Source organism: Pongo pygmaeus, chromosome 2, assembly GCF_028885625.2.
Source record: "Pongo pygmaeus isolate AG05252 chromosome 2, NHGRI_mPonPyg2-v2.0_pri, whole genome shotgun sequence".
NCBI lineage: Eukaryota > Metazoa > Chordata > Mammalia > Primates > Hominidae > Pongo > Pongo pygmaeus.
The window spans coordinates 121653250-121667892 of NC_085930.1; the positions used below are offsets into that span (position 1 = coordinate 121653250).

Sequence of the window (14643 nt, forward strand, 5' to 3'; positions counted from 1 at the left end):
AAATACAAAAATTAGCTGGGTGTGGTGGCACATGCCTGTAATCCCAGCTACTCGGAGGCTGAAGCAGGAGAATCTCTTGAACCTGGGAGGCGGAGGTTGCAGTGAGCCTAGACTATGCCATTGTACTCCAGCCTGGGTGACAGAGTAAGACTCCGTCTCAAAAAAAAAAAAAAGAAAAAAAAAAAGAGAGCGAGAGAGAGAAAGAAGGACTATTGGATATACACATTTGGATTTAGCCAGAGTTATCCTGGGTAGGGAAGAGTCAGACAGACATACCCATAGGCACGCCCACACTCATATATAGCCTCCTGTGTCCAAAAAAGTGATGGCAAAACAGACACTGTGATGCTGTAGTGAGCAAGGGATTAAAATTTCCCTAATCTCTTGATGTTTCTGCAAGTTCCATTTTTAAATTCCTGAAACATCTAATTTTTTTTTCATGTCTGATAATAAGCAGATGTTGTGACAAGTTTGAGTGGGGGCACATCTCATACATGACCATGAAAACTCAATCATCACACTTATCAACCACAAAAGGATCTCCTCAAACATCTTTTTAGCAATGTATGAAGTGAAGTTATGCTAGCTGCTATAACAAGTAACCCCTATGTCTCAGTGGCATAATACAATAATTTTTGTACCTATCAATCACAGACCAACGTGATGGGGGGGTACTTTCTCCATATTGTCTTGTAGAATCCTGGCTGAAAAGGGGGTCCATCATCTTCAATGTATGGCTTCCAGAACATACTGGAAATTGATATCCAACCAGCACACACAGAAGAAATAATAAAGAATCAAACAGAACATAAAACATGAAAGTAGCACTTTTCTCTCCCTATGTCACTGACTAGAACTCAATCATGTGATGCCACCTAACTGCTGGGGAGGTTGGGAAATGTAATTTAACTGTGTATTTACAAAAAAAAAAAAGAAAAGAAAAGAAAAGAAAAAATAATTTAGTGAACACATGGCATTGTTTCTGCCACAAGCAGATATCCCCATGATCATTTAATTTTTCTCCTTTAATATATTGATTTCCTGCTCTTTACAGACCTTTACAGCAATCCTATGAGGTAGGCTGCACAGATATTATTCCCACTTACCAATGAGAAAAATGAACCTTAAAGAGAAGTTAGCTGACTTGGCTAAGCAACATGGATATTAAATGTTAAGCAGGAGCTAGAACAAGTCTTCCCACAGTACCATGCCTGCTGTCTCCCATCCCTACCAAAGGTAACATCACTTGCTTCAGTAACTTGAATAAATCATAGCTTCAGTAAATTAGATTATCCATACAGATTCTTCATAAAGCATATTTCCTCAAAAATGTTCAACATCAACTTAGTTTATATGCAGTCATAAAAAGTTATAAAGACCATGTGATTAAATTTTAATGGAAATACGTTACGGAGAATAACATAAAATTGAATGCACATAATTAAATCGGGACAAATTTCAGCCTTTTCTTCAAAAATTGCCTCCTTTTTCTCTCTTCTGTAACTCCTATCAGATGTATGTTCAAGTCCTATTCTATCTTCCACTTAACCTTTACATTCTCAAATATTTTCTTTGCTACTTTAATATCCTCAGATCTGTTTTCCAGTTTGCCAATTCCATCTGTAGCTCTGTCAAATCTAGTCTTTAATCTTTCCATCTGCCTATTTTTAAACTTCAAATGATTATATTCATTCCTAAATGTTTGAATAGGTTCCTTTTCAAATCTGCCTGGCTGGGTTCTTTTTTTTTTTCCTCCCATAGAATTTATTTTTTAATCCTTCTTTTATGCCTTTATTTTTAAAAATATCTTTCAAAGCATCTGGCCAGGCTCATGCTTGTAGTCCCAGGGCTTTGGGAGGCCGAGACAGGAGGATTGTTTGAGGCCAGGAGTTTGAGACCAGACTAGGCAACATAGCAAGACCCTATCTTTACTTTAAAAAAAAAAGCTGGGTGTGGTGCCATGCCCCTGGAGTCTTAGCTACTTGAGAGGCTGAGGCAGGAGGATTGCTTGTGCCCAGGAGTTGGAGGCTGCAGTGAGCTATAATCACACCACTGCAGTCGAGCCTGGGCAACATAGTAAGACCCCATCTCTATAAAGGATTTCAAATGATTTTTAAAAACCATCTATCGTATTACTCAAATTATCTGAAATCCTAAGGTTCTAACTGTTTTAAAAAATCTGTTGGTTTTCACTCATAATGAATTATTTTTCAATTATTTTATTTATCTTTTCAAGACAGTGTCTCACTCTATCTCCCAGGCTGGAGTGCAGTGGCATGATCTCTGCCCACTGCAGCCTCAACCTTCCTGGGCTCAGGTGATCCTCCCACCTCAGCCCCCTGAGTAGCTGGGACCACAGGTGTGTGCCACCACTGGGTGACAGAGCAAGACTCTGTAGCAAACTAAACAACATTTTTCTCACATGGAGCCCAGCTTCCTTGTTTGTACCTCTACCTGGGTATTCTTATTTCATTTTTTTCCCTGACAACATAGCCTTTGGTGGGCTCTCGTGTAGCATAAGCTTCACAACTCAATCCTTTCGACTTTGGCAATCAGTCCCCTATTTGTTTCAGGATTCTAGGAATTTCCCTTATATTTTTATGAGATCAGCACTGGTTATATTTTCCCAGCTTTTAAAGGTATACATGGAGTGGGGAGAAGGGGATTTCAAATTCACTAGAAGGTCTCCATCCTAAACTGCAATTACATAAAAATATCAGTAAACAATAAAAACAGATGCATTTAAGGCCCGGGATTAGAGATGAAGCCCTTCTGTTGAAAACTGTTTTTGATATTGGTAATGAAACACAGTTCAGGAAAAAAGAAAGAGCTGACAAATAAAATGATTACCTAAGCTGATAAAAAGAAAAACAGGATCCACGGTGCAAGTTTATGGGGTTAAATGTTTATTAAATCAAGCTTTTAAATTATATATCCACCTACAGTCTATAAACAAATATAGTACACATGTACGTAAAAGGCTAGCAGATAAGAACCAGTGGAAAAACTAAAGTTCCCTTTGCACACCGGCACCTCATCACAACACTCTCTTGGTGTGGATGCCATGGGGCCATGTTGTAGTCAAAAGTTAAATGAAAAACCACAAGTTTACTTTGACTCCATCTCGTAGGGTGGATTTCATTCCGATATTTCTTCCATATTATAGGTGGGTGGATCCTAGCAAGGCAACAGTGTAGTTTTTACATTCACAGATTGGCTGAAGTAGTACAAATTGAGCTGCTAATCTAGGTGTCTCCCTCCCTGTTACCATACTTCATAAGAAATGTGAATTAAAATGAACAATGGACCACAGGTGGTTATAAAAATAGATAACTCGCAGAGTCATAAATATCTACAGTTAGTAGAGCAGGAACTTCTAAAATTTACCTTTTTCCATAATGTGCAGAATATCCTAAGTATGTTCAAGAGACACAGTCAGCAGACTTCAGAGTGGTAATTACAAGGGCATTTGCAAAGAAATAACACTCGAGTACAAACCCAGAGTAAGAAGCTGAATGCAGATGAAAATACGCAAAACATGCAAAGTCCCAACTCCTCACATCTCATTATGCTACTTACTAGACACCACAATTAGCTTACAGCCCTTTATGTATCTTTTAAAGTAACTTTTTGTTACCTATGTACAAACTTTAACAAAGATTTTTCATGAGACAAGCAAAGTGGGTTAACGGTGGTGCTAAAACTGCTGAAACTTGGAGTGTTTTGTGTGCTTTTGTATACTTCTGTGTATGGGGCTTTAAAATGCTCCAAAAATGTTTTTGATAGAGTTTTTAAAATTCTCATGAAAATCTATTTTATAATCATTTCAAGGTATAGAAAAAAAGAAATCCTAAACTGGCGTTGAGGGACAGGCCCAAATCTCACAAAGTAACTTAAATTCCAGGAATATATAAATTACATTCATATGTTCCTTTAACACGTATCAAGTGCTATGTAAGGTAACTGTAATGGATTCTGAAGCCAATCTCATTTAAAACAGTACAGTAAATCCCATTCTAATTCTACAATTAAAGCACTTATTCCAGGTAATGTGCGTTTCAGCAAAGCTGACATCTTGTACAACAGTGTCACCTTAAAGCTTCATCAAAGATTCACAGCAGGTCTGAACTGTAAAAGTTCAGAACCAACAATACCACAGGTAGTTATTCATCCTAATTTCTCGCAGGGAGTGAAGGGTCTACTTGAGTGATCCTAAGGTCACCTAAGCCTAGAACAGTGTTCCCTGAAAACTCCAGCAAGTTTCCTCACCAAAATCTCTTCAGTGTGATGTGTTTGGGACTTGCTAGGCTAGAAAAATGGGTTCCACTGATGTATAAACATACATTCGACACCTTCAAGAGGTGTACAGACGTAGTGTTTCCCAGACTCACTTGACCTTTCCAGGGAACACCTGGAATAATCACTGGATCTTGGGACAGTCATTTCCTAGGGAACACAATTAGAGGAATGCCAAGTTAAAGCAGATTTTCTAAAGTAGTGGTTCACATATTGTAGTAAGCATCAGAAACACAGATGCCACACCCCTTCAGAGATCCAGGGTGGGACCTGGGAACCTGCATTTCTGAGACCGCCCCTTCCCCCACCCCCCCAAGTGAAGCTGATGCTGCTGCACCGAGGACCGCCCTTGGAGTGGCACCTGTTGAGAGGATGGCCTGCACAGATCTTAGCTGCAGGAAGCCCTCCTATGGCCTCAGGAAAGGCTGCACATGGCATTTGCCACAACCAATTAGTCGGAGGTCAAATCAGCCCAGTGACTTCTCAGAGGGTCATGCACCTTGGCATTGCACTTGACTCCTGGCTCTGTCCCTGCTCACTAGGTGAGCAGGAGGAGTGACTGCATCTAACAAGAGGAGTAACAGTAGCCCCCCTGCCCCCCCCAGTGGATCTGTGATGCTTAAGATAAATGTTTGCTAAAAAATGCACTAACTAGCCTAAAGCATCATACAAGTGTCTGTTAATCAGAAGAATGTGCCAGCCACAGCAGGAAAATCCCAGATGAATTTTCTGTCTTCTGTTACCTCCGAGCCTTGACGAAGGCACATTCTGACAACTAACTAAGAGAAAAGAGGATAAAAATGCAGACAACTGCAGTGAGGGGGAAATACATGAGTGGATTATCTAATTAAAAATACCTGATTGTTAAAAAAACAAAGGTCAGCCCACAATCAAAGTAGTTAATTATGCTGGCTTTGAGATAGTGTTTAAAAGTTAAATATGTTGATCTTTGAACACACTCACTCCTCCACTCTACCATGTTAATGCTGGTTAAAATTTAACATTAGAAAAATGAGAAAAAAAATCCTCCACTCAAATACATATGAATTACACCTAAAAAATTTAGCTGAGATCGTTCCAATCTTATAAGCTATGATTGTGTGGAAATTTCATAAGCAATTTTGAAAAAAAGACATTTAATTTTGGCTCATAGAAACACCCACAGAACGAGGAATAAACCACCATTCACACGTTTGCATGTGTGTTTAGTTACTGCCCAGTACATCTTTGCCAATGAACTGCCTCTCACAATTCAAAAACGAACCTGTAAAAATTCATACATATCCGTGATGAGATTACAGTCAAACATCATGTTGCCAAGTCCTGGTTTCCACGTGAACCCAAAAGACTGATCAGAAAGGCAGAACTTCCCCCAACACGTTGCATGATTCACTTTATGTATGCTCTGGATGGCTCTGAAGACAAGACAACATCTCTTGAACTGGTCTGCTTTCGTAGCAGATCTGATACACTGCAGTAAACAATGGAAACCTAGTTGGGAGGAAATGTGAAAAGACAAGGTTAGGCCACTGGATTTACCTCAGAGAATAAGTTAGGTTTTCTGTCCTAACAGATTGTAGGTTAGTATGTGACTATGGAAAACACAGTGAGCACTTTCTACATTCCTTTATTATTTGGTCTGCAGAGAGCCTCTGGAATGTGGCTGTCAGATCCTGGTGCAACCTAGACCATCCTCTGCCTAATTAAGCTTGGAGCGCACTGTCCACAAACAAGTCACATGGTGATCCTACTAGGGCAAACTGTTGTCATTTACATAAGGAGCTGTGGCTCCGACTCTTGGTCAAATCTTGGAGGAGTCTATATTCTGTCATTATTTTTAAAGTTGTAAAAATAAATTTTTAAATTGCAAGGAGGCATTGCTCTCCCTTCTCCAAAAAGAATCATCCCAAGATAACAATGAGGCAGTCTACACATCACCACAAATAATGTAGGCTGGAATGCTCCCACAAGAATCCGAGTGAGGACCCATGATTAGCAAAGCACTCATCTTATGTCAGAAGCTTGATTTATCTTACCTTTTCTTCCAAGATGTGAATACAGATATAAGTGAAAAATCACTAAAGAAATAATTTCATCAGGCTTTTTTTCTTTTTTTTTTCTTTTGCGACAAAGTCTCACTCTGTCGCCCAGTGCGGTGGCATGATCTTGTCTCACTGCAACCTCCGCCTCCCGGGTTCAAGCAATTCTCCTGCCTCAGCCTCCTGAGAGTAGTTGGGATTACAGGTGTGCACCACCACGCCTGGATAATTTTTGTATTTTTAGTAGAGACGGGGTTTTACCATGTTGGTCAGGCTGGTCTCAAACTCCTGACCTCATGATCCACCCGCCTCGGCCTCTCAAAGTGCTGGGATTACAGGCATGAGCCACTGCGCCGGCCCAGGCTTTTAAATACACACACACATAGCTCAAAGTGAGCTTGGCAGAATCAACAGAGTCTTGAAAGGCAATCCTGAAAATTAGCTAGACAGAATCTTATAATGATAATTTAATTTAAGAAGAACAAATAGTACTAATAGATCACGTCTTTATGAGAGTCTATCGTTGTAGGGTTGTTTCTTCATCGTAGTTTTTTTAAGGTATGGAATGTTTTGTTACTTTTTTGTGGAATGTTTTGTTACTTTTTTGTGGAATGTTTTGTTATTTTTTTGGAGTCAGGTAGACCTAACCAAATCTGACTCTACAGCCTACTAACTCTGGGCAAGTTTCACAATCCTTCTGACCCTGTTTGCCCATCTGTAAAATGGGACTGGATACACAGCCTTGCTGCAAGTATTAAATGACTTATGTGTGAAGCGTACAGTACACACTTGGAAAATGGTGGATGTGCAGTAACAACAGCTTATAATAGCAGTCACAAGAAGGACAGTGTGTCCTGGACCGAGAAAGCTCCTTGAGGACTGGGACCAAGTCTGTTTTTTTCGCTACTGTATCCTCAGTGCCTGGCACCATGCAAAGCGAGGGGCAGGTGCTCTGTGAGAATTCATTGAATAAATTCCTGTGGATTGGATTTAAAGCCTAGGAACTTCAGCCCCTTTCTTTGTCCTTCCATGCTATGTTTCCCTGTTCCTGAAATGAGAACAATGTATATGTCCCCAAAGCAGTGTGGTAGCAGATGACTGGCCATCCAAAGCCATTTCCAACCTGCTTCTCCCTTTCCCCAAGGTTGGAAGAGACTACTCACCTTCCTAGCCTTTCACCTAGAATTGGTCAAGTAACACAGTCCTAGGCAGCAAGACATAATATATCTGCTGAAGGTTTCTCGGGGAAGATTTCTCGAGAGGCACTAGAGGAAAAATCTGTTACCCCAGACTACTCTTGTTCCCTTCCTGAGTGTAAAAGTGAATGTGATGCCTGGAGCTGCTGCAGCCATCTTGAGGTTCAAGGGAAAGCCAACAGGATCACTGAGATTCTAATCCAGAGCCAGAGCCACTGGGCCAACACTTTAATAATGTTCACCTCCATATTCCCTGTTATAACTGTGTGTTGCTCTTGCAGCTGAAAGCACTCCCAACTTTTAAAACTAGCATTTCCAAAGTGCATTCTGTGGAAGGGATGTTAACAAGAGATATGAAGTGTGTGGAAGAGAAATTTCTACAGACAAGTAACTTGTTTAATCCTTACAATCACCCCATGAGGTAGAAAATATTGTCCCCGTTCTATATATGAGTAAATTGAACCACAGTTTTGGACTCTGAAGCCAATGATCAACCATTAGGCTACACTGCCCATCTAAATATTATTTTCTATTACATAAAATGCTAAAAGGCCAATTAGATCAGTTTGGAAGACTCTCTAAATAAAGTTAGAGGTGAAAGGAAGAAAAAAGACAATATTTCATTTAAAAAATTGACAAACCAGAGGCCTGGGTGTGCTGGCTCAAGCCTGTAATCTCAGCACTTTGGGAGGCCGAGGTGGGCGGATCACGAGGTCAGGAGATCGAGACCATCTTGGCTAACACGGTGAAACCCCGTCTCTACTAAAAATACAAAAACTTAGCCGGGCGTGGTGGCGGGCACCTGTAGTCCCAGCTACTCAGGAGGCCGAGGCAGGAGAATGGCGTGAACCTAGGAGGCGGAGGTTGCAGTGAGCCAAGATCGTGCCACTGCACTCCAGCCTGGGTGACAGAGAGAGACTCTGTCTCAAAAAAAAAAAAAAAAAAAAAAAGGACAAACCAGTCAGTCAGCTATCCCACTAATCAATACTGAGGGCTTAAGATGTTTCAGACTTCAGACTAAGTGCAGGGATGTGCTGTATTATAAATAAAGCCAGGCCAGGCGTGGTGGCTCATGCCTGTAATCCCAGCACTTTGGGAGGCCAAGGTGGGCAGATTGCTTGAGGCCAGGAGTTCGAGACCAGCCTGGGCAATGTGGTAAAAAGCAGTCTCTACTAAAAATGCAAAAATTAGATGGGTATAGGGGCACGCGCCTGTAATCCCAGCTACTGGAGAGGCTGAGGCAAGAGAATCACTTAAACATGGGAGGCGGAGATTGCAGTGCTGAGATTGCACCATTGCACTCCAGCCTGTGTGACAGAGTGAGACCCAGGAGCTTGCAACATGCACCTCAGAGAACATGTTGTGTACGGGCTGAATTGTGCCCTCCTCCCAATTAATATGCTTAGGTCCTAACCCCTAGTATCTCAGAATGTGACACGGCCTTTGAAAAGGTAATTAAGGTAAAATGAGAGGCAAAGAAAAGTTCCATTCAAGAAACGAAGGTACCATAGGGAGTAAGAGGATGTACTGCAGGAAGTTACATTGGTGCTAGATTGAGGGGGGCCACCTTTGCCTAAGGATCATGTGCTTCACTCTATAAGAGCAGGAGGCCTCTGAATGTGAATGCTCAAGCTGGTAGGGATCATGGTGATCATCTGGTCTTCCATCTTAATTTTGTAGATAAGAACACTGGGGCACAGAACAGCTAAATACGTGACTTGCCCAAGGCCACATGGCTAATAAGCCACAGAGTAGCCTTGAATGCTGCCCTCCTGCTATTTTTTCTATAGCAATGGAGAAGAGAAGGGAGGGGAGAAGGAAACAGAGAAAGACCGGAGTAGTGGTGGTCAGAATGAAAAAGAAAAAAGGAATCAAAGTAAGAGGTGGTGCAAAGGGAGCACAACAGGCCTCTGCCTTTGGGAGGCAGGTGGTACAAGGAATGGGGAGGAGTCCCAGGGGATTCTACACTCCAGCCCAGGAGAAGGGTGCTGCCACGTCCAATCCAGCAGCGATGTCATTAAGCACAGGTGCAGCCTGTTCAATTTCTAATCAGAAGAAATAAAATGGGACATGACAAAGGAGAGATGTCTGCTCAGAGCAGAGATTTACCTGCTTGGTTACACCTGCTTTTGAAAACAGGCAGCTACTGGCCCCAGAATGGCAATTCTAGTCCATGTCTCCCTGGAGCTAACAGGCTAATGCCCAGCCAACCTGTCTATCCAGAGAATCCTATCAAGGCACCCCATGGTAGCACACTTGGGGTGTGTTTCAAGATGCCACTTGAAAATGCTGGTTGGGAGAGTCTCACTAAACAGCCAAGTATTATTTTTCTTTTTTGAGACTTAAAAAAATTTCTTGATAAATGCTCAGTGGTCATTAAAGTAGTCCAACCACACACAAACATATCACTGTCTGCTGCTAAGTAGGTAAGAAAAACCATGCATGTCAGAGGCATTTTCCTTTTAGTCACAATTTAAAGGTAGTTCTCCTCCTTTGGCAGCCAGTTTGTGAACTTCCATCTCTGCATGGCTGGTTTTAAAAGCCATTTCAGAAAAATAAAGTGCAAATTAAAGAGGGAAGACAAATGCTCCATCCACCCTCATTTTTAACTTTCAGTACGGAACTCCATGGCTGATTAATTTGTTCTGGGTAAAAGGAGGAGGAGTGCTGGGTGCAGGGGGAGGTAAAGATGTGTGACTGGGACCAGCAGACACCTAAACTGACAGAACCAGGATAAAGGAGCTGCAACCAGAGATAATAGCAACAACACCCACGACCCTCCTCCCAGCTTGGAGAGAAGCTCATGCTCTGAATTAGCCACAATCAGCATGTCATTCCAGCTGCCCAGCTCCCTCCAGTCCTAGGCAACCAGATTTCCCCTCCCCCAGAGAGTATTACACGAGAGTTAAGGATACATACAATATGCTGCATAAGCATTTATGCGGTGGTGTAGTTGGCATCATGATTATGGTCCCCCACAATCATGCCCAGTAAATCGGCAAGAGAAAGTGCTGTGGAGCAGGTAGGGCTGGGGAGTGGCCTCAGGAGAGGCTGGGAAGCTTTTCTGGTGCTACAGGGCTCACTCTCTCAATCAGGTGGCAAATAAACTGACTTAAGCCAACCTTTAACACACAACTGGCCTGGAAGGGCAATGCAGGATGGATGCACCCACCCATCTATCCATCCATTCACCCATCCCACCCATCCACTCACCCACCTATCCATGCACCCATCCGTCATCCATCCCTCCATCTATCTCATCCCATCCCACCCACCCATCATCCATCCATTCACCCATCCCACCCAACCACTCACCCATCTACCCATGCACCCATCCATCATCCATCCATCCATCTATCTCATCCCATCCCCTCCCACCTGCCAACCCACTCACCCATCATCCATCCCTTCACCCCATTCCATCCCATCCCATCCCATCCTATGCCCCATCTACCCACCAGATGAAGAGATTGGAAGGCTGTGCACCAAACCTTAACAGAGCTACCTTCTAATGGTATAATGTTGAGCTAACTCATCCTTCCTTCTTTTCTGACTTGACATTTTAATAACATAACCATACTTTTTTATAAAAACAAAAAAGTAATTTTTACAAATTTTAAAACGTATGATATGTAGCTTTTACCAAACACCCTGCGAGACAAACTAGAATCTTAAGTTTCATATTTTATAACATGACTTATAGAATTGAGCTCCTTTCATTGAAGTTGAGCCTGGTTTTGTGTAAACACATGTTTTGGGAGTAGGTAGATGCTTCTCATCACAGACGTTCGCATCACACAAAGGACTGAACTAATCCAGATAGGTTCTAAGGGCACTTGTCAAATAGTCTAGCTCATCTCCGTGGGGCTGGAAGTCCTGAGAACAGGAATGATGGACATTTATCTGGTCTCATGGGTGACTGAGAGACTTACTTGTCTAGCAGTCCCTTCTGTTTGAGGATGCGGTACACTTCAGCAGAAGTCTGCGGTCCTTGGAGCTTTTGCCCATTCAGCATCTCCTTCTCCAACTCTTCAATGGTCTTAAAAACAAAGGATTATATATTAAAAAAACTATGGTAAAGACTAAAGAATCATGTATTTGTTTAATTTTTAAGTGTTTTTTTCTTTTCTTTTTTTTTTTTTGGTAGAGAATGGGTCTTGCTATGCTGTGCAGGCTGGCCTCGAACTTGTGGCCTAAAGCAATCCTCCCACCTTGGCCTCCCAAAGTGGTGGGATTACAGGCACGAGCCACCATGCCTGGCCTAGCATCAATTATTTCAAGAGCAGAGTGAGAGAAGAGCTTCAATCCCGTGCTGGAAGCCAAGGAAAGATAAAGACACAAAGATAAAGAACAGAAGAGTAAAGTGAAAAAGCAGCCAGGCAAACAGAACAATCCCAGCAAATAGATGCTGGCATGAAATCTCCCCTGGGCTGCAGCTCACCCCAAGCCAGGAGTCTCAAGTGAGGAAGGAGGGGGTGCGGGAGAGCAGGTGAGGGGCTACCTTCCCAGTTCTGGCAAAGGCCTCGGCCACCCTGCGGTTCCGCCCGCCGTAACAGGTGGTGATCAGGTCGGCCACCCCGCAGCTCTCTAGGAAGGTGGCTGTGGACACTTGGCCTTTGCAGAAGATCCTGGCAAAAGCAATCATTTCCATGAGTCCCAGGCGGATGACGGCCGCTTTGGTGTTGTCTCCACAGCGGAGGCCGTCGCAGAACCCAGCTCCCACAGCTACGATGTTCTGCAAAGGAGATGACAAAGCCCAGATGCCGTTACAGCACCCACCGCGGGTATGGATGCCAGAGGTGGTGGGGGATGCCGAGGCAGGGGCAGACCAGGGACATTGGCTCCATCTTCAAAGTGCTCAATGCAGGGTTCTGCTCTTGTACACCTGGGTGAAACAGATGACGAAAGGAGAGACAGGGCTTCCATATTCCCCTTTCTAGGACAAAGAGTCCATATTTGGGGTCAGCAGTTGAAGAGCATTGGCCAGAAAATCAGAACGGCTGATAGTAGTCTTTGGTTAAATAATGTTTGGACAAACTACTTTACTTTTTGTTTTGTTTTAAATGGAATGCTTTATGCAACCATAACATTCATACAGAAAAGTACACAAATCCTAAGTGCACAGATTGAAGAATTTTCACAAACTGAGCACACCCCCATAGCCAGCACACTGATCAAGGAAAAAAGCACAGCTAGTGCTGCAGGAAGCTCCTGAGACCCCCTTCCAGCCCACCTCCACCACCAAAGGTAACCACTCTCCTCACTTCTCACAGCATAGATGTGTTTTACCTGCCTTTCAACTTTTTGTGAATGGAGTCATACAATATGTAATATTTTATGTGTAGCTTTGTCTTAATTCAACATCGTGTTTGTGAGATTCATCCATATTTTTACATAGAGCACATTTATTTTAATTGCTGCACAGTACTCCATTTTGTGAATATGCTGCAATTTATTTAATTATCTCCTGTCAACTGGCACTGGGGTAGATTCCAGTTTGGGGCCATAACAAATAGTGCTGCCATGGACACCCGGGCACATGCCCTCCGGTGACTATGTGCAGGCAATCCTGTTGGGTATGACCTAGGAACTGAAACACTGGGTCATGAGGCCTGTATGTGTGCAGCTCAAATTCCAGCCTTTTGTTTCATTTAATAATCACCAAATGAGTATTTATGGAGCACTCACTCTTTGCATGGCCTCTGCTAGACACAAGGCAAATGAGACACAGAGCCTGCCTTTTCAGAAGCTGATAATCTGCTATGGGGGCTGGCAATCTAGGCCAACTGCCTGTTTTGTAAATAATGTTTTATGGGAAACCAGCCATACCCATTCATTTACACATCGTCTATGGTTGCAAATTTGAGTAATTGCAACAGAGACCGTATGGTCCACAAGGCCTCTTCTGTCTGGCCCTGATGGAAAACATTTACCAGCCCTGACCTTACAGGAAAAATAAAACGTGTACAAATAACTGTAATGCTCAGCAGAAAATGATATTCCATAAAAGGTACTGAGAATCTGAAATTCCGTTTCAACAGGTATGCACTGAGCCTGTACTGTGTGGGGAGCACCCCACTCAGCCCTGGAGGGACACAGTGATTGCAGGGGCTAGCGGGTGGCAGGGGGAATGCAGGAGCTGAAGATGCTCCCAGGGGAGAGCTGCAAAGATTAGAGTTAGACACAGAGCTTGTCCTCAAGGAGCTGACAATCTGGCTGAGAAAAGAGACACAACAAAGCACATCAAAAGGCAGAGGGGATGGAGTGAACCCGGGAGGCAGAGCTTGCAGTAAGCTGAGATTGCACCACTGCACTCCAGCCTCGGCGAGAGTGAGACTCCGTCTCAAAAAAAAAAAAAAAAAAAAAAAAAAAAAAAGGCAGAGGGGAGAGAGTGTGCTGACAAGCAGCAGGAGCCACAAGCTTCCGTTCAAAGCAGGGAAGGCCACATGGAGGAGGTGGCATCTGAGCTGGGCCCAAATAATAAGTAAAAGTCAGATTACCACCTATGACAAGTAACACTTGCACAGTTGCACAGGTGGCAACTCAGTTGGAACTGCAGTTGAGCCCCTGGGTTCCTGGCCCCTTCCACTTTTCCAGCTCCTTCACCAAGACACTCAATGCCCCCCAAAAAGCAAATATCCAACTGTCTAACCACACTAGCAATTCCAGTAATACCTGGTGACTATACAGAGAACTGTGGGAGATTTTAAAACATGCATTGGTTTGGGAAATGAGTTAAAATAAGTGTATTTTAATAAAACCAAGTTTTATAGTGAAAGAATAAGTTTTCTTAAAACATCAGGCCTATAAAATGTGAGGGATGAGGTAAAAAACAGAATGAGCTGGGGAATAAAAATGTCTTCTCTAGTACACAGGCAGTTTTTGATAAAACACATCAAACATAGCATTGATGTGGCCGGGCTCACCATGACAGACTTGGTCATTTAGATACAGCTATTGCTCACCAGAAGACCGAGGCGCAAAGATACTTCACATGAAAAAAACATCCAACTGGGCCTCCTGAAGTTTCAGTCTACTCCCCATAGACCCACAGAACAGAGCCCTCTCTTGCCCTCTCCCACGGGGTGACATGGAATAAAGAGGGCTAGCGA

At 43.0% G+C, this 14643-nt stretch overlaps 1 protein-coding gene and 1 non-coding gene across 2 annotated transcripts in view; both read right to left on the reverse strand.

Moving 5' to 3' along the window:
- Positions 1-440: 440 nt before the first annotated feature.
- On the reverse strand, positions 441-540 carry LOC129034461 (small nucleolar RNA U13). The gene has a single exon (XR_008501935.1). It is a non-coding gene; the product is annotated as a small nucleolar RNA U13 (small nucleolar RNA).
- A 2349-nt stretch (positions 541-2889) lies between these two features.
- The window catches only part of GPD1L (glycerol-3-phosphate dehydrogenase 1 like), a 63527-nt gene continuing 51773 nt past the window's right edge, over positions 2890-14643 (reverse strand). Inside the window, exons 6-8 of the mRNA XM_054482528.2 lie at positions 12033-12266; positions 11464-11570; positions 2890-5787 (exon numbers count right to left, since the gene is read on the reverse strand). Coding sequence (XP_054338503.1) covers positions 5691-5787; positions 11464-11570; positions 12033-12266 — 438 coding nt within the window. The 3' untranslated portion in view covers positions 2890-5690. The remainder of the gene's footprint in view (positions 5788-11463; positions 11571-12032; positions 12267-14643) is intronic.